Source organism: Aulostomus chinensis, chromosome 12 (assembly GCF_037954235.1).
Source record: "Aulostomus chinensis isolate RoL2024-O1b breed Wild chromosome 12, RoL_Achi_v1.0, whole genome shotgun sequence".
Taxonomy (NCBI): domain Eukaryota; kingdom Metazoa; phylum Chordata; class Actinopteri; order Syngnathiformes; family Aulostomidae; genus Aulostomus; species Aulostomus chinensis.
Window position 1 is genome coordinate 629947 of NC_141331.1, and position 26898 is coordinate 656844.

Here is a 26898-nt window from a genome sequence, read left to right on the forward strand (position 1 = left end):
AGACAACATAACATTATTTGTAGAAAGGTTATTTTTGGATGAGGAAAATAATTGATTGTATTACTGACTTAAAATGTTAATACCTGTGATCTTGGTTCCCTCCTTGGTCTCAGCAGGGACACCAACACCAAACTCATTCTCGCCTGTCACTCTGAAGTAGTAGACTTCCCCCTCTTGCAGGTCTGAAACCTTGTAGGTCAGTCTGTGACAGGTGTCTGTCAACCGTGTCCAACCTTTCTTACTGGCCTCACGGATATCAACCAAGTAATTCTTCACTGGTCCTCCTCCTTCATTCTCAGGGGTGTCCCAGGTCACCACAGCAGATGTCTTTGTCACTTCCTTGACCTCTATACAAGCAGGAGGACCAGGAGAATCCAGGACTCTCACATTGAGTGTCAAAGAGGAGGTTCCAGCCACATTGGACAAGGTGACAGTGTATTTACCAGAGTCATTGCGGGTGGCTTTCTCTAGAGTGATGGAGGTAAATGTGTCAGTGGTGTCAATGACAGCACGGACTCTTAGGTCGACATCAGGCTTAGCCCATGTCACACTTGGGATGGGTTTGCCTCTGAAGGGCACAGTAATTGTGAAGGAGCTACCATCCTTAACAATGAGAGTCTTTCTCAACTCATTGCTGATGTCAAATACTGGCTCCTCCTCTCTCTCCTTGGCAACCTGTTTATCTGACTCGGGGCTTGGTTCACTGACTCCAATCTTGTTGATGGACTTGACAACAAAGACATATTCAGCCCCAGGGGCCAATCCTACCACTGTGAACTCTGTGTTCTTAGTGTTTTGGACCCCAACAATCCACTCATCATCAAAGGTCTTCCTGTATTCTACCTTGTAACCAGTCACAGGTGATCCACCGTCAAATAGTGGCTTATTCCATGACAGAGTGGCTGTGGTCTTTGTAGTGTCAATGATTTTAGGTTTAGCAGGTGGTGAGGGCAGGAACTGAGGATCTTCAGCCTTGGTGAGTGGGCAGGGGGTGCTTGGAGCACTAAGGCCCGCAGCATTCTCTGCAAACACCCTGTATTCATATTGACAGCCCTCCCGAAGGTGTGAGGCTTTGACTCTAAGGTCATAAACAGGTTTCTTATTGACCCTACACCAGCGGAGGCCGGCCTTTTCTCTTTTTTCAATTACATAACCAGCAATGCTGCTTCCACCATCAGAAACTGGTCTTTCCCAACAGATGGTCATGGCCTCGCTAGTGACTGAAGTGACCTGAACATTAGTGGGAGCAGCTGGGACAGTGAATTGATCCATGGCCTTTGATGGCTCACTCTCCAGGGCTTCACCATCCCCATATTTACTGACCCCCCTGACTCTGAAGATGTACTCGTTTCCTTTGAGCAGCTTGGTAACTTTACAAGTAGTAGCCTTCATGTCACCATAAACAAGAGTCCAGGCAAGACGACTGGTTTCCCGTTTTTCTACAATGTAGTGCATAATTTCAGCTCCACCGTTCTCCTGAGGAGGGCCCCAGGTGAGAGTGCATTTCTCTGCTGTGAGGCCAGACACTGCCAAGGGTCCTGAAGCAGGTCCAGGCCTGTCAAGAACCTTACAGTTTATAGCCACAGACCTGGTTCCTGCCACGTTGTGCAAGGTCAGCACATACTGCCCAGAGTCCCTCCTGATAGCATCTCTGACAATCAAGGTGGTTGTGAAGTTGGTGGATGTGATTTCACACCTGGCTTTAGCCTCAATCTCTTTTCCATCCTTAGACCATGAGACCACTGGGAGTGGACGCCCAGTTATTTCAGCATCGATTTTAATGACCTCTCCTGCTTTAATGACAACTAGTTGCCTGAACTTATCTTCCAGGATAATAGTGGGTGGGTCTACATCATCCTTGACTGTGACAGGTCCAGTATTCTCTGAGGGAGCACTCAACAACTCCGCAGAATTCTTAGCAATGACACGGAAGTCATATTGGAAATCTTCTGTGAGGCCTGTAACATCAAAGTAGGTGTCCTGAAGGTTGGTGAAGTTGCATTTCAGCCAGCGGCCATTGGGAAGCTCTTTACGCTCAACTATGAAACCAGTAATTTTCACTCCACCATCATACTCTGGTCTCTCCCAGAAGAGGGAGACTGATGTCCTTGTAATGTTGGTGACTCTGAGGTTATGTGGAGACTCACATGGATCCCTGGCTGCCACTAGGTCACAGGGCTTAGAGCATGGACCAATGCCTGCAATATTCTCCGCATAGACCCTGAACTGGTACAGCAGGCCTTCTTCAATGCCTGTCATCTTAAAATGGTTCTCAGTCAGAAGGCCTCTGTTGACCTTGGTCCAAAGGATGCTACTTTGGTCTTTACATTCAATATGATATCCAACAACAGGGCTTCCACCATCACTGGCAGGTCTTCCCCATACCACGAGCATGCCAGACTTGGTAGCATGTGAAACATGGAGGTTTGTTGGAGAGCTGGGAGGCTCGAAGGGATACTGAGCAACAATAGGAGAAGAGTCAATGGCAGAACTCTTGCCATAACGGTTCTCAGCTGCAATTCGGAACTGGTACTCTGTTCCCTGTGTGAGACGAGACACTTTGATTGATGTCCTGGCAACTGTGGCTGACACAATCTGCCATGTGGTTGTGGTAGTGTCTCTCTTTTCCACCACATAGTTATTAATCTGGCATCCACCATCATAGGTTGGAGGGTCCCAAGATAGAGAAATAAAGTCAGCACTCACTTCATCAAACTTAATTTTGCTTGGTGGGCCAGGTTTATCCAGAATTATGACAGAGATTTCTGCTGTTTTGGTGCCAATTGAGTTAGTCAGGGTAATCTGATACTTTCCTACATCTTCCTTAGTCGCGTCCTTGATAACAATTTTAGAAGAGGTTTTGGAATTGAGTACATTGACCCTGGTTGTCTGCTTAAGCACTTGGCCATCCTTCTTCCAAGCCACCTCAGGCTGAGGTCTGCCTTTGAAAGGAACATCAATCTTTAGGTCATCTCCTGCTTTTACACTGTATGTGTTGAACAGTAGATTGATGATAGGCTCAACTGTTACATCTTTGATAATCACAGGGATGGCAAGAGGCTTTGCATCACTCCTGCCCTTATCATTCACTGCAATAACCCTGAAGGAGTATTCCTCTCCAGCTGTGAGTCCATCAAAAGTAGCTTCCAGAGCTTTGACTTCACCGCACAAAGTCCATTTATCATCTCCCTTGGGCTGCATCTCCACAATGTAGTTGGTAATCTTGCTGCCTCCATCATGATCAGGTTTTTCCCATGAAAGAGTGACAGAGTGACGAGTCACGTCAACTAATGTAACCTTACCAGGAGGCAAAGGAGGCTCTGACACCTTGACTTGATCTGTGGAGGCAGGCAGACCTACTCCAAGCTCATTTACAGCCAGCACACGGAAATAATACCGGCCTCCTTCCTGCAGTTCAGAGATGATATACGAGTTCCTCACACAGTTAGTAGCTACACTAGTAAAAGCCATTCTTTTCTGTTCTCTCTTCTCCACAATATAGTGGGATATCTTTGCTCCACCATCAATGATAGGTGGCTCCCATGAGAGAGAGACAGAATTTCTCTTTACATCCTTAACCTCCAAGTTGGTGGGAGCACTGGGGGAGTCAAGAACTCTGACATTGACGAAGGCTGATTTAGAGCCACTCAGGTTCTCAAGGGTCAGTATGTATTTCCCAGTGTCAAATCTGTCAACATTTTCGATCACCAGCATTGTGTAGGAACTTGTAACTTCAATCTGGGCACGCTCGTTCAGACTGCCATCTGCCTTTGACCATTTGACCTCTGGCTCTGGCTTTCCTTTAATTGTAACAAAAAGACGCAGTGTAGCAGAGGCACGAACATTAACCATCTTTCTCAGATCAGCAGCAAGCTCAATATCAGGAGCCTCCAGCTTCTCTGCAGCAACCACGGACCCAGGCAGGTCTACATGCTCACCAACTCCTTCACAATTAACAGCACAGATGCGGAAGTTGTACTCTGCATTCTCCTTCAGTTTTTTCACAACATACTGAGTTGCTTGGACACCAGTGGGCGGTGTGCAGATTACCCATTCATCATCTGCTGCCTCTTTCAATTCAATAATGTATCCACTAATGGGTGCTCCTCCATCATATATAGGCCTGGACCAGGACAGGGAGGCTGTGGTACTGGAGTGGTCAACGATCTTGGGGTTATTTGGAGGTCCTGGTGGGTAAGTGGCATCACACACCTTAATGTACTGAGTCGCCACACTAGGCTTTCCCACACCAGCAGCATTTTCAGCTGAGACCCTGAATTCATAAGAGTGGCCCTCTGTGAGACCCGTACATCTGAATCGTAGGTCATTCAGTCTCTTCTTGTTGCACCTGCTCCATCTGATACCATCCTTATCACGCTTTTCAAGAACATAGCCTTCAATCTCTGCTCCTCCATTATTCTCTGGCCTCTCCCAGGTAAGCACCACAGAGTCCCTGGTGATTGCACTTGCTTCTGGTGTGGAGGGGGCACTGGGACTGGTGAAAGGGTTACGAGCAACAACAGCATCAGATTCCAGTGGCTCACCAATACCATATTTATTGACAGCAGTGACTCTGAAGATATATTCATTTCCAGGCAGCAGTTTTGTGATCTTGTAGCTGATGGCCTGAATTTTGGGCTCAACCATTGTCCATGACAAACGACTGGTCTCCCTCTTCTCAATTATATAGTGAGAGATACTGGCTCCACCATCATGTGAGGGGTGGTTCCAGTGCAGATAACACTTCTCAGCTGTGACTCCTTTAACCTCAAGTGGGCCATCTGGAGGTCCAGGTCTATCCAGAACTTTAACATTAACTGGGATCATTTTGATTCCTCCCACATTGACAAGTTTGAGAACAAAGTGCCCACCATCTACTCTGATACAGTCCTTGACCGTCAAAATAGTGCGTGTGAGTGTGGTCTTGACCTCCATTCTTGGTGTGGTTTTGTCAATCTCCTTTCCATCCTTTAACCAAATGACCTCCGGCAGAGGCTTGCCGGTGTAGTCGGCATCAATGATGAATGTTTCCCCAGCACGAACCACAGTCTGATCCTTGAATTTAGAATCCATTGTGGCTGCTGGTGCCTCAATTTCATCTTGGGCAGTAATTGCACCTGTGCTCTGAGAAGGACAGCTAGAGATACCAGCTGCATTCCTGGCAATTACTCTGAACTCATAAATACAGTCCTCAGTCAGGCCAGTGATGGTGAACTGGGTGTCAATGATGTTGGCAAAGCTGGCTTTCATCCAGCGAGTATCTGGGTGCTTCCTCCTCTCAACCACATAGCCAGTGATTGTACTACCTCCATCATACTGGGGCCTGGTCCACTGTAGTGTAACATGGTTTCTGGTTATTTCAATTGCCTCAGGAGTACCTGGTGGGTCACAGGGATCCCTTGCTACTGTGCTCTCAGAGACCTTGCTAGCTGGGCTAAGTCCAGCAATGTTTTCTGCATAAACTCGGAATTCATACTCAATGCCCTCTTCTAGCTCAGTGGTCTTAAAATGAGGATCTGGGATTAGAAGCTTATTTAGTTTAGTCCACAAGATACTATTTTTCTCCTTCCTCTCCAGGTGATAGCCTAGTATGGGGCTGCCTCCATTGTTGGTGGGCGGTTTCCATTCAACAAGCATATTATCTTTGGTAACAGCAGAGATCATGGGTTTTCCTGGGGCATCAGGCTCACTGAATGGATACTGAGCAATGACAGCAGAAGAGACAATAGCAGGACTCTTTCCATATCGATTCTCAGCAGACACTCTGAACTGATATTCATATCCAGTTTTCAGATTGCTGACTTTGATGGTTGTCCTGGCAATAGTTGCAGACACAATGTGCCAAGCAGTTGTGGTGGTGTCTCGCTTCTCTACAATGTAGTTGTTGATCTGACAACCTCCAGTGTACTCTGGTGGCTCCCAGGATAGAGTGACATAGTTGGAGCTCACTTCATCAATCTTCACAGGACCAGTGGGTGGGCCAGGCTTGTCAAGAATAACAACAACAAGCTCCTCTGTAGCTGTTCCAACAGTGCTAGTGGCTGTGATCATGTATTTACCAGAGTCCTCCTTGTTGGCCTCCTTGACGCACAGCTTAGTAGATGATGGTGTTCTGGATACATTTAGCCTTGTTGTCTCCTTAAGTGCTTGTCCATCCTTCTTCCATTCGACCTTGGGGGCGGGGCGTCCAATCACTGGAATTTCAATCTTCAGATCCTCACCATTCTGCACACTGTAAGTGTTGAATGTCATCTTGAATCCAGGCTCCATAGTCAGATCTTTGGCAGTGACTGGTGCAGCCAGAGGTCTGGGATCACTCTTGCCCTTCTCATTGAAAGCCGATACTCTGAGCAAGTACTCGTGTCCTGCACTAAGGCCTGTGACAGTGCCCTCACAAGTTTTGGTTGTGGCTGCCACCACCCATTCCTCTGAGCCCACAGGCTGCATCTCAATGTCATACCCCATAATCCTGCTGCCTCCATCATGGACTGGTTTCTCCCAGGAGAGTGAGGCAGTTGTTTTGGTCACTTCAGTCAAAGTGACTTTACCTACTGAAAGAGGGGGCTCAGATGTTCTGACAGACTCTTCTGTCTCAGTGGCCTGTCCCACACCAAACTCATTCTCAGCCAAGACTCTGAAATAGTAGATCATTCCCTCAGTGAGTCCAGTGATGCGGTAACTTGTCTTTGTGCACTTGTTGTCCACGTTAGAGTAAACCTTCCTCGTGGATTCGCGCTTTTCAACAAGGTAATTCTTGATTTTTGCACCACCGTCAATAAGAGGAGGCTCCCATGCCAGTGTGACACTTTCCCTCTTAATGTCTTTTACTGTGAGATTCAGAGGGGCACCTGGAGTGTCCAGAACTTTGACAGACACAAAGGCTGATTTGGTGCCAGCACTGTTTTCCAATTTCAGGATGTATTTTCCAGCATCATACCTGTCACAGATATCAACTGCAAGTTGTGTATAGTCATCCCCAGTCTCTATTTGAACTTTACTGGGCAGCTCTCCATCCTCCTTGGCCCAGCTAATCTCAGGAATAGGACGACCTTTAAATGGAACACCGATTCTCATTGAGCCTCCTGCACGGACAACGATACCTTTTCTGAGTTCTGAATCCAGAATCACCTCTGGAGCATCAATCTTGTCAATAGGTTTCACGACCCCCTGGATCTCTGTGGGTTCACCAATACCGAGCTTGTTGATAGCACAGACACGCACTTTGTATTCCTGATGCTCAATCAATTTTGTGATGGTAAACTTGGTTGAATTTACTCCTGTGGGTGGGGTGCATATTGTCCATTCCTCCTCATCAACCTTGGTAATTTCCACAGCATAGCCTTGAATCTCACAACCACCGTCATAGATTGGCCTATGCCAAGCCAGGCTTATCGAGTCTTTAGTAGTGTCAAGCACATGAACATTTGTGGGACAGCCTGGTTCAAAGGTTGGGTCACAGGCTTTGAGGTAAGATGTAGCTGGGCTTGGCTGACCTACTCCAGCCGCATTCTCAGCAGATACCCTAAATTCATATTCATGGTCCTCAGTCAGTCCTGTTACTCTGAAACGCAAGTCTGTCACTCTGCGTTTGTTGCACTTGGTCCATCTCACTCCAGCCCTATCTCTCTTCTCAATAATGTACCCAACAATCTCACTGCCACCGTTGGTCTCAGGGCGGCTCCAGCAGACAGTCATGGAGTCCCTAGTAATGTTGGTGATCTCAAGCTCCTGGGGTGAGCCAGGAGGTACAAATGGATTTCTCATGATAACAGGCACTGATTCTAGGGGCTCTCCAGTGCCATATTTGTTAACTGCCATTACCCTGAAGATGTACTCATTACCCTTCAAAAGTTTAGTAACTTTGAACATCGTAGCTCCACAGTCACTAGAAACCACTGTCCATGCCAAGCGACTGGTTTCTCTCTTCTGGATGATGTAGTGAGATATGCTACTGCCTCCGTCATGCCTTGGTGGAAGCCATGACAGTGAGCACTTCTCCTCTGTGACATTGCTTACAGTAAGAGGTCCCTCTGATGGGCCTGGTCTGTCTAGAACCTTCACACTGAATGGGACAGTCTTAGTTCCAGCCACATTAGTCAGAACCAGTGTGTATTGTCCACCATCCACTCTGATAGCATCCTTCACAATGAGCAGAGCCTTAAAATCTGTGTTTTTAATTTCAGCTCTGGCCGAATTTTCAACTTCAGTGTCTCCCTTGAACCACTGAGCTGTGGGGATGGGCTTTCCTTCCACACTGGCCTCCAGATTGAATGTATCCCCAGCACTGATAACAAGGGTCTGGTTGTACATAGCATCTGTCTCACACTTGGGTGGCTCAACTTCATCCTTAGCTGTGATGGCTCCTGTGCTCTCAGAGGGCTTGCTGACAGCACCTGCAGCATTTCTTGCAATTACTCTGAAGTCATATTTATTGTCTTCTGTTAGGCCTGTAACTGTAAATTCATGGACAATGACATTTGCAAAGCTAGCTTTCATCCACTTTCCTTCGGGGAGGTCACGTTTTTCAACTACATAGCCAGTAATCAAGCTTCCACCATCATATGCTGGAGGAGTCCACCTCAGCACTACAGAATGCCTCGTAACAATCACAGCCTCAGGACAACCAGGAGGATCGCATGGGTCACGGGCCACATACACCTCAGAGATTTTGCTGCACTTTCCAATGCCAACAATATTCTCAGCATACACTCTGTATTCATATTCTATGCCTTCCTCAAGTGGAGTTGATTTGTATCTACAGTCTTGGATGAGAGTTTTGTTAATCTTGGTCCAGAGGATACTATTCTTCTCTTTCCTCTCGAGATGATAGCCCAAGATTGCACTGCCCCCATCAGATGGGGGTTTGTGCCACTCAACCACCATATAGTCTTTGGTGTAGGAAGAAACAAATGGTGTTCCTGGTGGTCCAGGCTCCTGGAACGGATACTGTGCCAAAACAGGCTCCGAATCAATTGCATAACTCTTTCCATATCTATTCTCAGCATAGATTCTGAACTGATATTCAGCTCCTGTTTTTAGATTGGTCACTTTGAGTGTGGTCCTGGCTACAGTGGCAGACACAACCACCCAGTTGGTGGTGGTTGTGTCTCTCTTCTCAACCACATAGTTGGAGATTGGGCAGCCACCTGTATACGTGGGAGGTTCCCAGTTAAGAGTAATACTCTCAGCACTGATGTCCTCCAACTTGACAGGGCCTGTTGGAGGGCCTGGCTTGTCCAGGGTGATCACCTCAATCGTGGCTTCCTTGGATCCCAGGGCATTGGTGACACTGATGCCATACATGCCTCCATCCTCCCTGGTTGCATCTTTTATGGTGAGAGTGGTAAGTTGTGCTGAATCAGTGACATTTACTCTGGTGGTCTGCTTGAGGAGAGCTCCATCCTTTGTCCAAGTGATGGTTGGTTTTGGATGACCAGCAATCGGGACCTCTATCTTGAGGTCATAGCCCACCTGGACATTGTAGGTGCTCACTTTAGGTCTAACAGCTGGCTCAATTACAAGGTCCTTTGCTACAACTGAGTGAGCCAGTTGCCTTGGGTCACTCCTGCCCTTGTCATTCACCGCTGTTACTCTGAACTGGTACTGCTCTCCGTTAAGTAAGTTGGTCACAACGGTTTCTGTTGCCTTCACACTGGCACACACAGACCAAGCTTCACTGTCTTTTGGTGCCAGTTCAACTTCATAGTGAGTAATCCTACTGCCACCGTCATGTTGGGGCTTCTCCCAGGTTAGTGTTACAGTGCTATTTGTAACGTCGACAACACTGACTTTACCAGGTGGCTGAGGCTTCTCAGATATCTTTATTGCTTCTACAGTTTTAGCAGGAAGACCCACACCATATTCATTCTCTGCCAGGACCCTGAAAAAGAAGATGCCACCCTCTGGGAGTGGTTCAACTTTCCATGACATTTTATTACATGTGGTGACAGGAGAGTAAACCTTCCTAGTGCTCTCACGCTTCTCTACTATGTAATGCTTAATCTTTGCACCACCATCCAGTAACGGAGGCTCCCAAGTGAGACTGACAGAATTCTTTGTGATCTCTTTCACTGTGAGGTTATTTGGTGGGCTAGGTGAGTCCAGGACTCTGACACTGATGAAAACTGATTTCACTCCACTGGCATTCTCTGCAGTCAGGGTATATTTGCCACTGTCAAATCTGTCAACATTCTCAATCACCAGTGAAGCATAGCTGCCTGTATTGTCAATTTGGGCAGTCTCCCTAATTTCGCCATCAGCCTTGCCCCATTTTACTTCAGGAGCTGGACGACCTCTCACAGGAACAAACAGCCTGAGAGTGCTTGCTGCTCTGATGTTGATCATCTTTCTCATGTCAGAATCCAAGTCAAGCTCAGGAGCCTCAAGCTTTTCCTCCATAAGGATTTTTCCTGGAACATCAGCATGTTCTCCAACACCAACTTTGTTGATGGCACACACTCTGAATTGGTATTCATGCTTCTCCAGAAGTTTTGTCACAGTAAACTTAGTATCTATAATTCCAGTGGGAGGAGTGCACATAACCCACTCATCAGTTTCTCCATTGCATGCCTCAACAATGTAAGCCTGAATCTCACAGCCTCCATCATAGATAGGTTTACCCCATGTCAGTGAAACAGTGGACCTAGATGTGTCCACCACCTTGGGATTATTCGGTGGGCCTGGTTTGAAGATAGGATCCAAAGCTTTGTAATATATCGTTGGAGGGCTGGGTGTTCCAATGCCTGCGGCATTTTCTGCAGCAACTCTAAATTCATAGCTGTGGTTTTCAAGGAGCCCTGTAGCTCTGAAGCGTAGTTCACTCACTGTGCGCTTGTTGCACCTGGTCCATCTCACACCATCCTTGTCACGTTTCTCAACAATATACCCTTGAATGGAGCTGCCACCATCATTACTAGGTCTCTCCCAAGTCACCACCATAGAATCTTTGGTGATTGTAGAGACTTCTACCTGTGTTGGTGGGCTGGCAGTGACAAACGGATTTTTGGCAATCATTGCCTCAGATTCCAGAGGCTCACCAACTCCATATTTGTTAACTGGAATCACTCTGAAGATATACTCATTACCAGGAAGAAGTTTGGTGATCTTCAGGTTCAGGGTCTGAACTTTAGGTTCAACTAGAGTCCAAACCAGCCTGCTGGTCTCTCTCCTTTCCACAATGTAATGAGAAACATCACTTCCTCCATCTTGCAAAGGTGGTTTCCATGAAATGGAACATTTTTCACTTGTGATGCTGTAAATGTTAATAGGGCCTTCAGGAGGACCTGGCCTGTCTAGAACCTTGACATTAATGTTTACAGTTTTCTCTCCTCCAACATTCTTTACCAACAAAGTGTACTGGCCTCCATCAACGCGGATGGCTTCTTTAACAACAAGGCAGGCTCTAAAGTCTGTGTTCTTAATCTCCAGATGAGCTGATTCAGGAATTGCTTTGCCTTCCTTCAGCCAATGTACTGCAGGCACAGGCTTACCAGAGATCCCAGCCTCAAGTTGGAATGTCTCTCCAGCATTCACCACTACAACCTGAGTATACTTAGCATCCAAATCAATCTGAGGTGGATCAACCTCATCCTTTGCTGTGATGGCTCCAGTAGAGTCTGATGGCAGACTGTAGACACCTGCTGCATTTCTGGCGATGACACGGAACTCATAAACCTGATCTTCAGTAAGACCTGTGACAACAAATGTAGTCTCAATAACATTGGCAAAACTAGCCTTCATCCAACGGCCAGTTCCCTCTTTCTTCTCCACCACATAACCTGTGATTTTGATGCCGCCATCGTACTCAGGTTTGGTCCATCTGAGGGTCACCTGGTGTCTGGTCACAATGGCAGCCTCTGGTTTTCCTGGTCTGTCACATGGATCTCTTGCCACATGCATTTCACTCAGTTTGCTAGCTTTACTGATGCCAACAATGTTTTCAGCATAAACTCTGAACTCATATTCAATACCTTCTTCAAGGCCAACAACTTTGAATCTGCACTCTGGGATAAGCTGTTTGTTTTGTTTCACCCACAGTATGCTATTTCGCTCTTTGAGCTCCAAGTGATAGCCCAGGATCTTGCTTCCACCATCATGGCTGGGTGTATCCCACACAACCAGCATGCTCTCTTTAGTGGCTGACTGGACCACAACAGAGCGTGGTGAGCTGGGCACTTCAAAGGGATACTGAGCAATAATATTGTCAGAGAGCAGGACTGAAGACTTTCCATATCTATTCTCTGCAGCAATCCTAAACTGGTACTCACACCCAGTTTTCAGGCGGATAGCCTTGATAGTAGTTCTGGCCACAGTAGCTGATACAATCTGCCAGTTGGTTGTAGATGTGTCTCTCTTCTCAACGATGTAATTGTTAATGGAACAACCACCATCATACTCAGGTGGATTCCAGGACAAAATAACGCTGTCAGCAGTGACTTCTTCCATCTTAATAGGGCCGGCTGGAGGGCCAGGCTTATCAAGAACAACAACACTGATGTCAGTGGATGCCTCTCCAGTTGTGTTGGCCAGTTTGATAGAGTATGTGCCAACATCATCTCTGCAAGCCTCTTTAATGACCAGAAGAAGGTTTTTGTCTGTGGTTTGAGCATTGACTCGTGTTGTCTCCTTGAGAACAATACCATCTTTAAGCCAAGTTGCTATAGCTTTGGGACAGGCAGCATATGGAATATCTATCTTAAGATCATCTCCAGCTAAGACACTAAATGTGCTGAAAGCCAGTTTGAAATTTGGGGGGATGACTAGATCTTTGGCCACCACAGGCACACTGAGCGGTCGCGGGTCACTCACACCCTTTTCATTGATGGCTGAGATACGGAACATGTATTCCTCTCCCTGTGTAAGACCTGTTACAACAGCCTCATTGATCTTCACTACCATGACTTGGATCCAGTTCTCACCGTCTTTACCCTGCATCTCAACAATGTAGCCTGTGATTCTGCTTCCACCATCATGGTCAGGCTTTTCCCATGTTAGTGTAACACTAGTGCTGGTTACGTCACACAATGAAACTTTTCCTGGTGGTAGGGGCTTCTCTGAAACTTTAATTGGTTCAACAGTCTCCACTGGGAGGCCAATGCCAAATTCATTCTCAGCAAGGATTCTGAAGAAGTACATCTTTCCTTCTTCCAGTTGGCCAACTTTCCAACTGGATTTGTGGCAACTAGCACATACTGTTGAGTAGGCCTTTCTCATTGACTCACGCTTCTCCACAATGTAGTTGCGGACTCTGGAACCACCATCAATGAAAGGTGCATCCCAAACAAGGGAGATGGAATCTCTAGTGACTTCCTTAATTACTAGATTCTGAGGTGCTCCGGGCGTATCTAGCACCCGGACATTAACAAAGGCTGTCTTGCTTCCTGAGGCATTTTCTACAGTCACCATGTATTTACCTCCATCAAACCTGTCAACATTCTCAACCTGAAGAGTAGTGAATGATGATGTGATTTCAATATTAGCTTTATCCAGGGATTCTCCATGCTCTCTTGACCATTTTACATCAGGTGCTGGTCTGCCCTTTATAGGGACAAAAAGCCTGAGAGTGCTGCAGGCTCGAATGCAGACAACCTTTCGAAGGTCTGCTCCAAGTTCAATTTCTGGTGGAAGTAGCCGGTCTTCAGCCTTGGGGGTTCCAGGAACAGCTGCAGGCTCTCCAACACCTTCACAGTTAGTGGCACAGATGTTAATTTTGTACTCTTGGTTTTCCATCAGGCCAGTGATGGTGAATGAGGTAGCTGTCCACCCCTTCTTCGGAGTGTGAATTGTCCATTCATCCTCTTCAGGCAGGCAGGTCTCCACAATGTAACCAGTGATTTCTGAACCACCATCATAGACAGGCTTATTCCAAGCAAGGGTGATGGAGGACTTTGTGGTGTCTAGCACTCTAGGGTTCCCTGGAGGTCCAGGCTGGAAGATTGTGTCCATGGCTTTATAGAATGGACTACAGGGACTAGGCTGGCTAAGCCCTGCATTGTTCTCTGCAAAGACTCTGTATTCATATTCATGTCCTGGTGTGAGGCCAGAAACCTTGAATCGCAAATCTGTTACAGTCCTCTTGTTGCACTTCACCCAGCGTAGGCCAGTCTTGTCCCTTCTCTCAATTATATAAGTGTTGATTCTGCTACCTCCATCATGCTCAGGGCGCTCCCAGCAGACAACCATGGAGTCCTTGGTAATGGTGGTGACCTCAGGCTGCTGTGGCGAATCACTGGGGACATAGGGATTGGCACAGATAACAGGTTCAGACTCTAAGGGCTCACCTATGCCATACTTGTTAACTGCCATAACTCTGAAGATGTACTCATTGCCCTTCAGGAGCTTGGTGACCTTGAACCTGTTTGCCTGAAGGTCCATGGCAACATTTGTCCATGCCAACCTACTGGTCTCACGCCTCTGAATAATAAAGTATTCAATCTTGGCACCTCCATCATGTGTTGGATGCAGCCAGTTGAGAACACATTTCTCTGCAGTGACATCAGTAACTGTAAGGGAATCTGGTGGTCCAGGTCTGTCAAGAACCTTGACATTGTATGTGAACTTAGCAAAGCCACCAGGGTTGCTTGCAGTCAGAGTAAACACACCACCATCCCTTCTTAAGGAGTCTTTGTTTATCAGGGTTGTGTGGAAGTCAAATGTCTTTATCTCTAATTTGGCTGTATCCTCAAGCTCCTTCCCATCCTTTGTCCATAAGAGAGATGGGATTGGTCTGCCAGTCACACTGGCCTCCAGTTTAAACATCTCTCCTGCCATGACAACAATAGTGCTGCTATAGGATGAATCAACATCAAGCATGGGCTCTTCAATATCATCCCTGCACGTGATTGCTTCTGATGGCTGGGACGGTGAACTAATAGCACCAGCTGAGTTCCTAGCAAATACACGGAATTCGTAAGCTGCATCTTCAGTCAGACCACTGACTGTGTAAATGGTCTCTAGGATGTTGTTGAAGTTGGCTTTGAGCCATCGTCCACTGGGCAACTCTCTCCTCTCCACAGTGTATCCAGTAATAGAAAATCCACCATCTCCCTCTGGCTTGGTCCATGAAACAGTCACCTCATGTCTGGTGATATTCAGTGCCAAAGGCTTGCCTGGTGGGTCCACGGGGTCCAAAGCATACAGAGACTCAGAGGGTTTACTTGGTTTGCTGACACCAGCCATGTTTTCAGCGATAACACGGTGTTCATAAGCGATTCCATCAACAAGGCCTGATGATTTGAATATATTTCCAACAACAAGAGCTTTACTGATTCTCTGCCAGAGAATGCTGTTCTTCTCTTTTCTCTCCACATGGTAGCCCAAGATAGCACTGCCTCCATCAGAGGATGGCTCATTCCAGCTTAAACTCATTGCGTCCTTGTTGAAAGATGTGACCACAGGTGTTCCTGGCTGCCCTGGCACGTCAAATGGATAGGCAGCCACTACGGGTTCAGACATAATGGCAGGTCCAATGCCATATCTATTTTGGGCTTTGACACGGAACTGATATCTGGTTCCGGTAGTGAGTCGTGCTGCCTTAAATGTGGTACGAATCACTGTGGCTGCCAATTCCACCCAGTTTGTGCCGGTAGTGTCACGCATCTCAACAATATAGTTGTTGATGGGAACCCCCCCATCATTCTCTGGTGCCTCCCAGGACATGAGAACATAATCACATGAGACCTCATCCAGCTTAATGGGACCTGTGGGAGGGCCTGGAATATCATGGACCAAGACTGTGATTGTCTCAGTCACTGTACCCAGTATGTTCTTTCCGCTCATCGAATACTGGCCTCCATCGGACCTCTTAATCTCACTGATATTGAGGATTGTTGATGTTGGAGTGGTTTCAGTGTTCATTCTCTGTGTCTCCTTCAATGCTGTGTCTCCCTTTCTCCAGGAAACTATAGGCCTGGGTTTCCCAAGAACTGGAATCTCCACCTTAACACGGTCCCCAGCCTTGGCAATAACCGTCTTCTGGTAGACTCCACGAAGATCAAAGGATGGGGCGGATGTTTGTTCTTTGATAATTGCAGGTCTGCTCTCACGGGGGTCACTTCTACCTGATGCATTGACTGCCATTATGCGGAAGGTATATTCTGCTCCCTCAATTAGATCTGTCACTGTGTAGTCTAAAGCCTTAAGGGTGGCAACATGGGCCCACTGGTCAGTATCTTTCTTTTGGGATTCAATCACATATCCAGTGATTAAGCTGCCACCATCATGCTGAGGCTTAGCCCAAGCCAAACTGGCACTGTCAGCTGATACATCTGTGACATATAAGTTCTCAGGGGGAGAGGGGGCCTGGGACACCCTAATTGGCTCAGGGGTTTCAGCAGGCTCACCTACACCAAGGTCATTCTCAGCAGAGACACGGAAGTAGTAGTAAGTTCCCTCCTCCAGGTCTGAGATTTTGAAGGAGCACTTCTGCCATGTAGTACTAAGTACAGTGTAGGCCTTCTTGGTGGCCTCTCTCTTTTCAATAATGTAGTTGTGAATCTTAGAGCCACCGTCAATGATGGGGATTTCCCACTGGAGCGTTATACTATTTTTAGTAATCTCTCTAAGTTTGAGGTTAACTGGGGGCCCAGGAGTGTCCAGGACTTTTACATTAACAAAGCCAGTCTTCTTTCCAGCTACATTTTCCAGACATAGGTTGTATTTTCCAGCATCGTATCTTGTGCAGTCAGGAATAACCAGCAGAGTATAAGACTCTGTGGTGTCAATATGTGCACGTGTTTTTAGGTTGGTGTCGTCTTTGACCCATGTTACCTCAGGAGCAGGTCGGCCTCTGATGGGAACAAACAAACGGATTGATGCACGGCACCTGACCACCAAGGTTCTTCTGAGTTCGGCATCAAGCTCAAAGTCGGGCAGAGTCTCCTGGTCCACCAGTTCAGTCACTTTCTCCACCTCTGCAGGCTCTCCCACTCCCTCAGAGTTCACAGCTCTGACTCTGAAGAGGTATTTGCCTCCCTTTTGTAATTTACCGATAACGTATTCAGTCGCTTTCAGAGGGTACTGTGTCTCTGTCTCCCAGTCATCATGTCCTTCCTTTTTATACTCCACAATGTATCCATCTACTTCAAGACCACCATCATAGTGGGGTCGGCCCCAGGTGAAGGTGGCTGAAGTTTTTGTGGTGTCTGTAATTCTGGGGTTGGATGGAGGGCCAGGTGGATCTAATAAACAGAAAAGACACAATTTTAAATGTTAAAAGGGCCCTTTTAAAAAGCACTGAATATGTTTTATTCTGACCTGTTAGTGTATCTTTAAAAAAACCCTCTTCTACTTACACACAATGTCCTTGGTCATCACAGGTTGTGATGGCTCACTGGGAACTCCAAATCCAGCCTTGTTCTCAGCTGTAACTCTGAATTCATACTCTACTCCCTCACTCAGACCTTGGACTTTGAAGCGAAGGTCGGGAACTGTTCTCTTACAAGCTCTGACCCATCTCATTCCTCTCCTCTCTTTCCTCTCAACACAATATCCTCTGATGTCACTTCCTCCATCCTGTATTGGTCTCTTCCATGAAATGGTGACAGCATTCCTACTGATATTGTCAATCTCTGGGATTGAGGGTGGGCCTGGTGGGCCTAAGGGAGGAAAATAAGCACACTATGGTCAGTAATATGTTAAAAGTGATATCATGAGATTTAAAACTATCTTTAAAAGATTCAATTATCCACTAATGTATGAAAATAGTGAAGAACTAATAACTTCCAAAATACCTCATTTGAAAACACTCATAAAATCTGAAAATGATGAACCCAAATATACATGTGGAAACCAAATTAAACTTACTGAAACTGTCAACCATTTTAACTGGCCCAGACTGGCTTGAGTCTCCAATGCCATATTGGTTCACAGCAGAGACTCTGAAGATGTACTCATTGCCCTTGATCAGTTTGCTAGCTACATATCTGCAGTCCATGACATTTTCAGCTAGCTTTGTCCATTGCAGCCGGCTGGTCTCTCTCTTCTCCAGGATGTAAGACTTGATGGTGCAGCCTCCATCCTCCTCTGGGGGAAGCCAGGTCAACGTACACTTCTCAGCTGAAATGTTACTGGCTTCAATGGGGCCTGGAGGCCCGGGGACATCCAGAACCTTAACTTTTACATGTTCCTCCTTAATGCCAAATGGGTTGCTTGCAGTGATGGTGTAGTCTCCTGTGTTCTTTCTGCTGGCATACTTAATACTGAGGGTAGAGGTGGTGGGGGTGCTGTTGATGCTGACAATGTCAGAGGTCTTGAACTCGCGGCCTCCTTTGGACCATACAGCAGTGGGTGGAGGCTTGCCCATAATCTTGGAGGCAGTGATCACAACAGTGTCTCCTGCCCTGACTGACACACCATCCTTCATGTCTGGGTCAATGGTGATGGATGGGGGCTCTGCATAGAAGACAGAGGCAAGTCTTGTTATCTCCACAGACTTCAATCATTCTATTTCACAACAATATGAATTTCAAGGGCTGTAATTTCAAACGTAATCATTTTTATCACGTCAGATAAGCTTACCATACTCATCCTTGCAGGTCAGAAGCTCAGTAACTTCTGAAGGAGGACTGATAGCCCCACCAGCATTCTTGGCCCTGATCCTGAACTGATACTGAGATCCTTCCATTAGGTCAGTGACAGTGAAGGCACAGCCTTGGATGTTGACATGGTTGGCTTTCATCCAGGTCTTACCGCCAGCTTCCAGCTTCTCTACCATATAGCCAGTCAACTTATGGCCACCATCATATTTGGGCACTGTCCACATCAGGGTGACCGTGGTTCTAGTGACATTGATCACATCTGGCTTGCCAGGAGGATCTAACAGAACACAAATTAACATTGACAGTGTGTGTGAGTGTGATTGTTGGAGATGCACTTCTAATGTAAAGTGTATTATAAATGAAATGTATCATTAATAATATTATCATTATTACCCATTTTGTCTTGAAGTGTGGAATTGAGACACATAACATTCTGTTTTCTTGCACAAGAAATTTCTATCGTCAAAGAACTTACCAATTGGATCAAGGGCGACCACAGCTTCAGTGGGCCTGCTTGCCTTTCCCAGGCCAGCCATGTTCATGGCCATCACCCTGAACTCATACTCTAGTCCTTCTATCAGGCTGGTGACTCTGCATTCCTTCACTCTCAGTGGAGACTTAGTGGCCCGTTTCCACATTAGACTGTTCTTCTCCTTAAACTCCACGTGATATCCTAGAGAACACACAAAATCACTTGGCCACCTGCTAATTTACATGTGCTGGATACAGTATTTCTTTGCTTACTGACACATTTTCATGATCACAATAAGTTACCAGTGATTGGGGAGCCACCAGTGTCTTTTGGATCTTCCCAGGTTAAGATGGCTGACTCATGGCGGATGCTTTGTATCTCTGGAGGAGCAGGTGCCTCTGGAACATCTGGAAGCAGCAACAATTGACAACACATTAACAATAAATCTGCTAACTGTTTATGTGACTTCAATTTATGGTATTTTTGGGGAATTCACTTCTACCAACTAGACTTCAAAACAGAATAAAAGACATCACTGCTTTGAGGCAATACAAGTTGAGCTATTAATGAGGATGCTGCTGTGAAGAGGTGATACTCACTGAATGGATGCTGGGCAATGACAGGGTCTGACCTCAGATAGTCTCCAACACCATACTTGTTCTCAGCAAACACTCGGAAGATGTATTCTACTCCCTCCTGTAGACGGATCACCCTCAATGTGGTCTTCTGGATGGCTGAAGCCACCGTGGCCCACTTGTTGTCTGTTGTCCTCCTCTTTTCTACTATGTAATTGGAAACCTCAGAGCCACCATCATCTTTGGGTGGCCCCCATTCCAAGGTGATGCCATCAGCAGTGATTTCATCAAACTTTATGGGTGCAGTGCAGATGCCTGGTTTGCCAACCACTTTCAATTGGAATTTGCAGTCCTTGGAACCAGCGCTGTTCCTGACATTAATGGTGTAGGTGTCGGCGTCTCCTCTCTGACAGTCCCTGATCAGCAGGGTGGTGATGCCCTGAGATGCTTCAATGCACAGCCTGCCTGTGTCTCCAAGGGCCACGTCACCCTTCTTCCATGTGGCGGTGGGGTTTGGCACACCAGTGATGGGTATGTTGATACGTGTGGTGCTGCCCTCCTTCACCACACAGCAGCCATCATGCAGATTGCTCAGGTTGCAATCTGGCAGTACTGCAATTTAAAGGATTGCATATTAAATATAAATAAAAATACAACACATATAATACATTTCTAACACAACAAGCAACCAGACGAGAAATCATAAAACTTCTTTTCAAACAGCAATCCGGCCAAGAAGGAAGCAAAAAACAATGTTACAACGATAAACCCAAACAGTACAAACAAACGAATACACACTTCTCACACATGGCAGACAATAACATAGAGTGACCAGTCCATCAAATAACAATAACAGCAATGTTGCATGATGGATGACAGAAATTTCATACCAAACTGGTCCTTAGCAACAACAGCAAGCTCAGTGGGTGGTCCCTCTCCAGACTCATTCAGTGCCTTCACTCTGAAGAAGTACTCTTTGCCCTCAGTGAGCTCGCTGATGACGTGTGAGGTATTCTTGCCCTTCATAATCTCTTTCCACTTCTCTTCACCTTCGCTCAGCTCCAGGATGTAGGCCCTGACATAGCTGCCACCATCACTGATGGGCTTCTTCCAGCCCAGGGTAATTGAATTCTTGGTGGTTGTCTTGGCCTTGAAGTCCATCACTGGACCAGGTTGCTCTAAAAGGCAGAAGAAGTGGATCAGCACTGAGCTTATGGTGGTATGGTCTCACTTGAAGATGAGTATTTTATTATAAGGGTACAAGTACTTTATTTGCTGAAAAAAACAAGGATTGGACTCCTCACAACTAAAAAGTCTATCCAAGGCAAAAAATACACTGAGTACTGTTGTTTAATCATTGCACATATCACAATTATGTTGTTTCTACTCTGTTGAATAACAATTGATCCCTAAAATATGCTAATACATTGTTGGTAGGTAAGTAGGTACTTAATTAATCCCCAAAGGGGAAATTTCATTGTCACAGCAGCCACAACACAATAATAGACAGTTAAAACATACACAGTACCGTAATTTATTTATGGTATACATATCGTATGAAAATGTCACTATCATTCTCATCAAAGTTAATGTAAATGTGAATGTGTATTGCATTTATTAACTATTCCCTGGATAACTCTAGCCATACCTGAAGCGCGGACAGCACCGGCAGTCTCACAGCCCTCTCCAATGCCATAGGCGTTCTCAGCCAGCACTCGGAAGCAGTAGGCTTGTCCAGCTTCCAGGTTGGTGATCCTGTAAGAGATCTTGTGGCACTCTGCTGACACACAAGTCCAGGCCTTTCTCTCTGCCAATCTCTTCTCTACAATGTAGCTCTTGACCGGGCTGCCTCCATCTATCAGTGGGGCATCCCAGGTGATGCAGGCATGGTTTCTGGAGGTCTCCTTGACAACCAGGTTCACAGGTGGTCCGGGAGAATCTTGAGGAGGAGAACAGTATTACTCAGAGCTTCTCCTAATAAAACTATGGCTGTTTGGTGTGGCTGAACCAAACTCTGGCTGGACAAATCCTAACACACCCAGACCACTTAAGAAGGAGGTCTTTGTCCAGTCCCCAAAAACTTTTGTTTGGTATTAATGTGATGTGACCTCTTAACTGTAAGCCAGCAGGTTTGAGGTGAACATCATATCTTCTGCATTCTCAGTATTTTGGAAGATTATGGCTTCTTCAGGGCCTTTTCTTTTGTGTTTAAGTTCAAGTGCCATCCCAGACACAACAAAACCAGCATGGGGAGCAAATGTATTTCACCTAATGTTTCGCGATATATAGATTTTTTTGACTGTTAGTACCAATAGTTCCGCATCTCCATGTGTCAATCCTGTGATCGACTTCCCACTCACTCCATGGGATTTAATCCAACCCTAACAACCCTTTGATGTTAACATGGTGTCATGCGTCTGTAGGATTTGGTTTTTTAAAGAAACAAAACCCCTGATTCAGAGAAACATGTCACACTGGTACCTGATTGGAGTAAAAATGTGCTTGTGTGAAAAGGATCAAGTTTAGCCGATTTATAACTGACCAATATATACTATCGTAATATTTTGCCAACAGACTTACCGAGGACCTTGACGATAATGGTGTAGCTCTTGGAGCCACTGCTGTTCTCCAGTGTCAGGACATATTTTCCAGCATCGTATCTGTTTATATTTTCAATCAGCAGGAGTGTGTCCCACTCTGATGTCTTGATCAGCAGTCCCTGCCTCTCCTTCAGGTTGGCGTCAATCTTGCTCCAGGTTACCTTAGGTGCTGGCCGTCCTCTCAGGGGAACGTAGAGCCTCATGGTAACACCTGCTCGAAGAACCAGTGCCTTTCTCAGGTCAGCATCTAGCTCGGCTTCTGGAGCAACTGGAGGAGAGAAGGAAGAACTGCTCAATAGTTATGACTTTGGCAATTTTATTTCAATTCTCTCATAGTCTGCTACTTTTAAGCTGTTAACCAAAATCTGAATGTCTGGCTATTTAGGTTGTTAACCAACATCTGAATGTCTGGCTATTGCCAGACATTCAGATATGCTCAGTGTGCTGGAATCAGTTGCTTTATGGTCGTAAAGCACCATAAAGACCAGGGCAAGAGTATTTCAGTGATGGATTCATGAGAAGAGATGAGTTACCAAGATCAAGAGACATAACAGAGTTAAGGGACATACTGAGGATGTCTTTGGGCATGTGGTTTCCTGGGACCTCACTGGGTTCGCTGTAGCCAATCTTGTTAACAGCAGTGACCCTGAACTGGTACTCTATGTTGTCCATCAGGCCTGTCACCAAGAACTTGGTGGCCTGGAGCTTCTTTGGGACATTGCACTTAGTCCAGTTCTCGGCAGCAGCCATCTTACACTCCACCAGGTATCCAATGATCTCACATCCGCCATCATATGCTGGTTTGGTCCAGCTGAGGCTAATGGACCTCTTGGTGGAGTCCACCACTTTGGGGAAAGCAGGTGGGCCAGGAGGATCTAAAGAAAAAAAAAATCACAGTCATCGTCTTCAGTAAGACCCCTGTCCTGTGTATGTGAAGAACTGTACATATTTTTTACAGTTCTAAAAGTCAGAGGCAGGTACTCACAGACGGGGTCGACAGCGAGTGCTGCATTTGATGCATCGCTGGGTTTGCCCAGCCCCGCTTTGTTCATGGCAATGACCCTGAACTCATACTCAGAGCCCTCAGTCAGCTGAACAGCCTTGATGGTCCTGTCAATGACTGGCCGGCGGTTGACCTTTGCCCAGGTCAGCTCAGTTGCCTCACGTTTTTCCACCATGTAGCCAAGGATGGGGGCCTTACCGTCATTTGCTGGTGCCTTCCAGCTGACTGTCATGGAGTCTTTGGTGATGTTTGTGATGACGGGCGGCTCGCAGGGGCCGGGAACATCTGAGTAGATGAAATTGGGTCATAAAAATTTCCTGTCACGATGAAAATCATGAAACAAATATTGACCTATGCGATTTCATGCAAGGGACTGAACGTTAACCAGTAAACCAGGCTGTAACGAATGTTGACACACACATTTAAAGAGCTACTCATTGAAATGTTCATTCATTCTTTTGTTTCAGTCACATAAAGTCAATACACATTTTCTAACTGACAGGAACAAACTGACTTTTACAATGTGAGTTATTCAGTCCAATGAAGAAACTGCAGCTTGAGCTTTTTCAGTGGTAAAAATCTCAACGTACCATATGGGTTCTTGACCATGACAGGCTCAGTCATGACGGGATCTCCCTGGCCATACTGGTTCTCAGCACTGACCCTGAACTGATACTCATGTCCCTCGATGAGTTTTTCTACTGAGCAGTCAGTAAGATGTCCGTGAATATTGGAGGTGACAAGCGCCCAGTTGGCCCTGCTGGTTTCACGCTTCTCAATGATGTAGTTGGTGATTTCAGAGCCGCCATCTGCCAGTGGGGGCTCCCAGCGTAGCTTGACACGGTCAGCAAACACTTTAGTGGTTTTCACGGAGGCTGGAGGGCCTGGTTTGTCTTCAAGGTACAGAGACAGAAGTAGTTGTTTTGTTGTTGCGGTAAAATGGTGATAAACAAATACAATAAAATGTTGCAGCCAGCTCACCGAGCACCTTGACCTTGATTGTAGCGTACTTGCTACCATTGATGTTTTCGGCGGTGATGGTGTAATCTCCAGATTCTTTCCTGGTGACGGAGAAGAGCTCCAGTAGGTGGACATGTTTCTTCTGGGCCATCTTCAATCCTTCTGTGAGAACCAATGGCACACCGTCTCTCTTCCAGCTCACCTTGGGCAGTGGCTTGCCGAAAACCTCAGCATCAAGGGAAACATTCTCTCCGGCCTTCACCACAATCAGGTTCTTCATGTTAACACCCAGTTCCACACGAGGAGGAACTGCACAGGAGATGAGAAAATCAGGATTACATAAATACATAATTCATCGGTCTTTGGATTGTTCTTTGATGTACAAAGTCGTACCGTTCTCAGCAATGATGGAAATGGGATCAGACAGCTCTGATGGGAGGCTAATGTTAATGGCCGTCTTAGCAATGACTCTAAATTGGTACTGTTGCCCCTCCTCCAGGCCCATCACTACATAGCTCTCGGTCTGGATACTCATGCAATTGCTGTTGCAACGCATCCACTTTTCCTCTGGTAGCTTCATGTACTCCATGAAGTAGCCAATCAGCTTGCTGCCACCATCGTGCTTGGGCCGGCTCCAGACCAATGAGACGGAGCTCTTGGTCACATCCATAGGCTCAGGTTTACCTGGCAGATCTGGTTGGAAAGATGCAAAGATTTGTATGTTCAGTAAAACCATCTTGATGCTGGTGATCCTAATTGGAGTCACTGAAAACTCCTCTGGAGAAATGTAGCAGCAAGCTGGGCAATCATGTACAGAAAATATATGATTAATTTCATAATAATTAGGGTCTTCAGGCGAAGACCCTAGTCTGTTTGCTCAGCAGAGCAACACATTAGCAGCACTAAAAACACTACAAACACACACTAACCAGTGTCCCAGCCCCCCAACACCCATGAGGCAGCCGGGCCAGACGGCCTGGAGCCGGTTTTCACATACACATCATTCAAAACCTGGTACTGGACTGTTCTTGCTGTCAATGAGCGCGTATTATAAGCATAAATTATTAGCGCCTGAGCCTGAAGGTACCTCTGGCGAAGACCCTATTATGTTTTTATTTTTCCGCCGCCAAAAAACCCTTAATTTAACCCCCCAGACATGCATGAAATTTGCTGAAATTTGGCACACTTGTCCGGTCTGGCGAAAAATTTTATATTCTAAAGCCACAAAACTAAACAACACATTTGGAGCGCTATAACTGCTTGCACGAATGTCCCACAGACATGGGACCAACACCGTTGGACTCGTCTCATCAAGACGCAAAATTCCTACACTCTGACCCCTCACCTGTCTACAACAGAATGTCCACAATTTGGACAAAACTGTCAAAATCAGCACTTTTTTGACTCCTCAAACAAAATCTATCTCCTCCTACGGCATTAATGCTATCGCTTCCAAACTTTCACACGTTAATCACACCACTCTGCTCTTCAAAAATCTTTAAAAACTTTGTAATAACTCACTCGGTGTCCATTTTACAAGCCGTCAAAGTTGGGGAGACACATTTTACGCTTACAATGGAAGTCTATGGGGAGACGGTGTCCTCTCAGGTACATACTGTCAAACAAACGCTTCTCACGTCTACACCATCCATCCCACAGCTCTACCAACCACACCACTGCATTCCTGACAAAAACCCCTCCAAGAACATGGTGTTCTGTGTCCCTCTGGACCAGCGTATGCCGACTTCTTCCTCTTGTCCCACTCAAGTCCTGGTGCTCCTCCTCTCTCTCCACTCTAGCACAGATCAAAGACAGAGCAGTGGGGAGGGGTTCTTAAAGGGCCAGCTCTCAGCTCTGCTCTCTCTCTAGCACAGATCAAAGACAGAGCAGTGGGGGAGGGGTTCTTAAAGGGCCAGCTCTCAGCTCTGCTCTCACTCTAGCACAGATCAAAGACAGAGCAGTGGGGGAGGGGTTCTTAAAGGGCCAGCTCTCAGCTCTGCTCTCACTCTAGCACAGATCAGAGACAGAGCAGTGGGGGAGGGGTTCTTAAAGGGCCAGCTCTCAGCTCTGCTCTCACTCTAGCACAGATCAAAGACAGAGCAGTGGGGGAGGGGTTCTTAAAGGGCCAGCTCTCAGCTCTGCTCTCTCTCTAGCACAGATCAGAGACAGAGCAGTGGGGGAGGGGTTCTTAAAGGGCCAGCTCTCAGCTCTGCTCTCACTCTCTGATCAGACTCAGGCTTCTAACTCCTCAACTACAAGGCCTCCACACTGGACCAGGACACCCTGGGATTCAGGCCAGGGCTCAGGCCCACACAACGCTGCTTGCAGCTTTAATTTGATATGATATCCATATTATCTTATTGAAATCACATGAAAATGCTCATTCTTTTAGGGTTATTTGTAAATATTTCATGATTGGCTGTAGCTTGCTAGCTTCATACCAATGGCAGTCCTGGCGGTGATGAAGTCAGTCTGCTTACAGGGTTTGCCCTGTCCAGCAATGTTGAAAGCTGACACCCTGAAGGTGTACTCCAAGCCCTCGATCAGGCTGGTGCAGGTGTACTGGGTGGCTTTTACCAGGGCCTCACTGGCCTTGACCCACAGAAGGCTGTTTCTCTCCTTCTTCTCAATGCAGTATCCTGTGATTGGGCTGCCACCATCATTGCTGGGACGCTCCCAAGACAGGATGACAAAGTCCTTGTTGATTTTGTTGATCTGCAGGTTTTTGGGCTCACTGGGAGGATCTGGTGAA

The 26898-nt window shown here is 46.4% G+C and overlaps 1 protein-coding gene across 1 annotated transcript in view; it reads right to left on the minus strand.

Annotated features, from left to right (window-relative positions):
- LOC147251642 (titin-like) overlaps window positions 1-26898 on the minus strand; it is a 204696-nt gene that overhangs the window by 30727 nt on the left and 147071 nt on the right. Inside the window, exons 195-210 of the mRNA XM_086221100.1 lie at window positions 26588-26890; window positions 24540-24839; window positions 24168-24455; window positions 23777-24079; window positions 23169-23471; window positions 22753-23058; window positions 22164-22451; window positions 21232-21522; window positions 20474-20761; window positions 19608-20195; window positions 19311-19415; window positions 19012-19209; window positions 18517-18813; window positions 17803-18390; window positions 17292-17594; window positions 84-17177 (exon numbers count right to left, since the gene is read on the minus strand). Coding sequence (XP_086077226.1) covers window positions 84-17177; window positions 17292-17594; window positions 17803-18390; window positions 18517-18813; window positions 19012-19209; window positions 19311-19415; window positions 19608-20195; window positions 20474-20761; window positions 21232-21522; window positions 22164-22451; window positions 22753-23058; window positions 23169-23471; window positions 23777-24079; window positions 24168-24455; window positions 24540-24839; window positions 26588-26890 — 21843 coding nt within the window. The remainder of the gene's footprint in view (window positions 1-83; window positions 17178-17291; window positions 17595-17802; window positions 18391-18516; window positions 18814-19011; window positions 19210-19310; window positions 19416-19607; window positions 20196-20473; window positions 20762-21231; window positions 21523-22163; window positions 22452-22752; window positions 23059-23168; window positions 23472-23776; window positions 24080-24167; window positions 24456-24539; window positions 24840-26587; window positions 26891-26898) is intronic.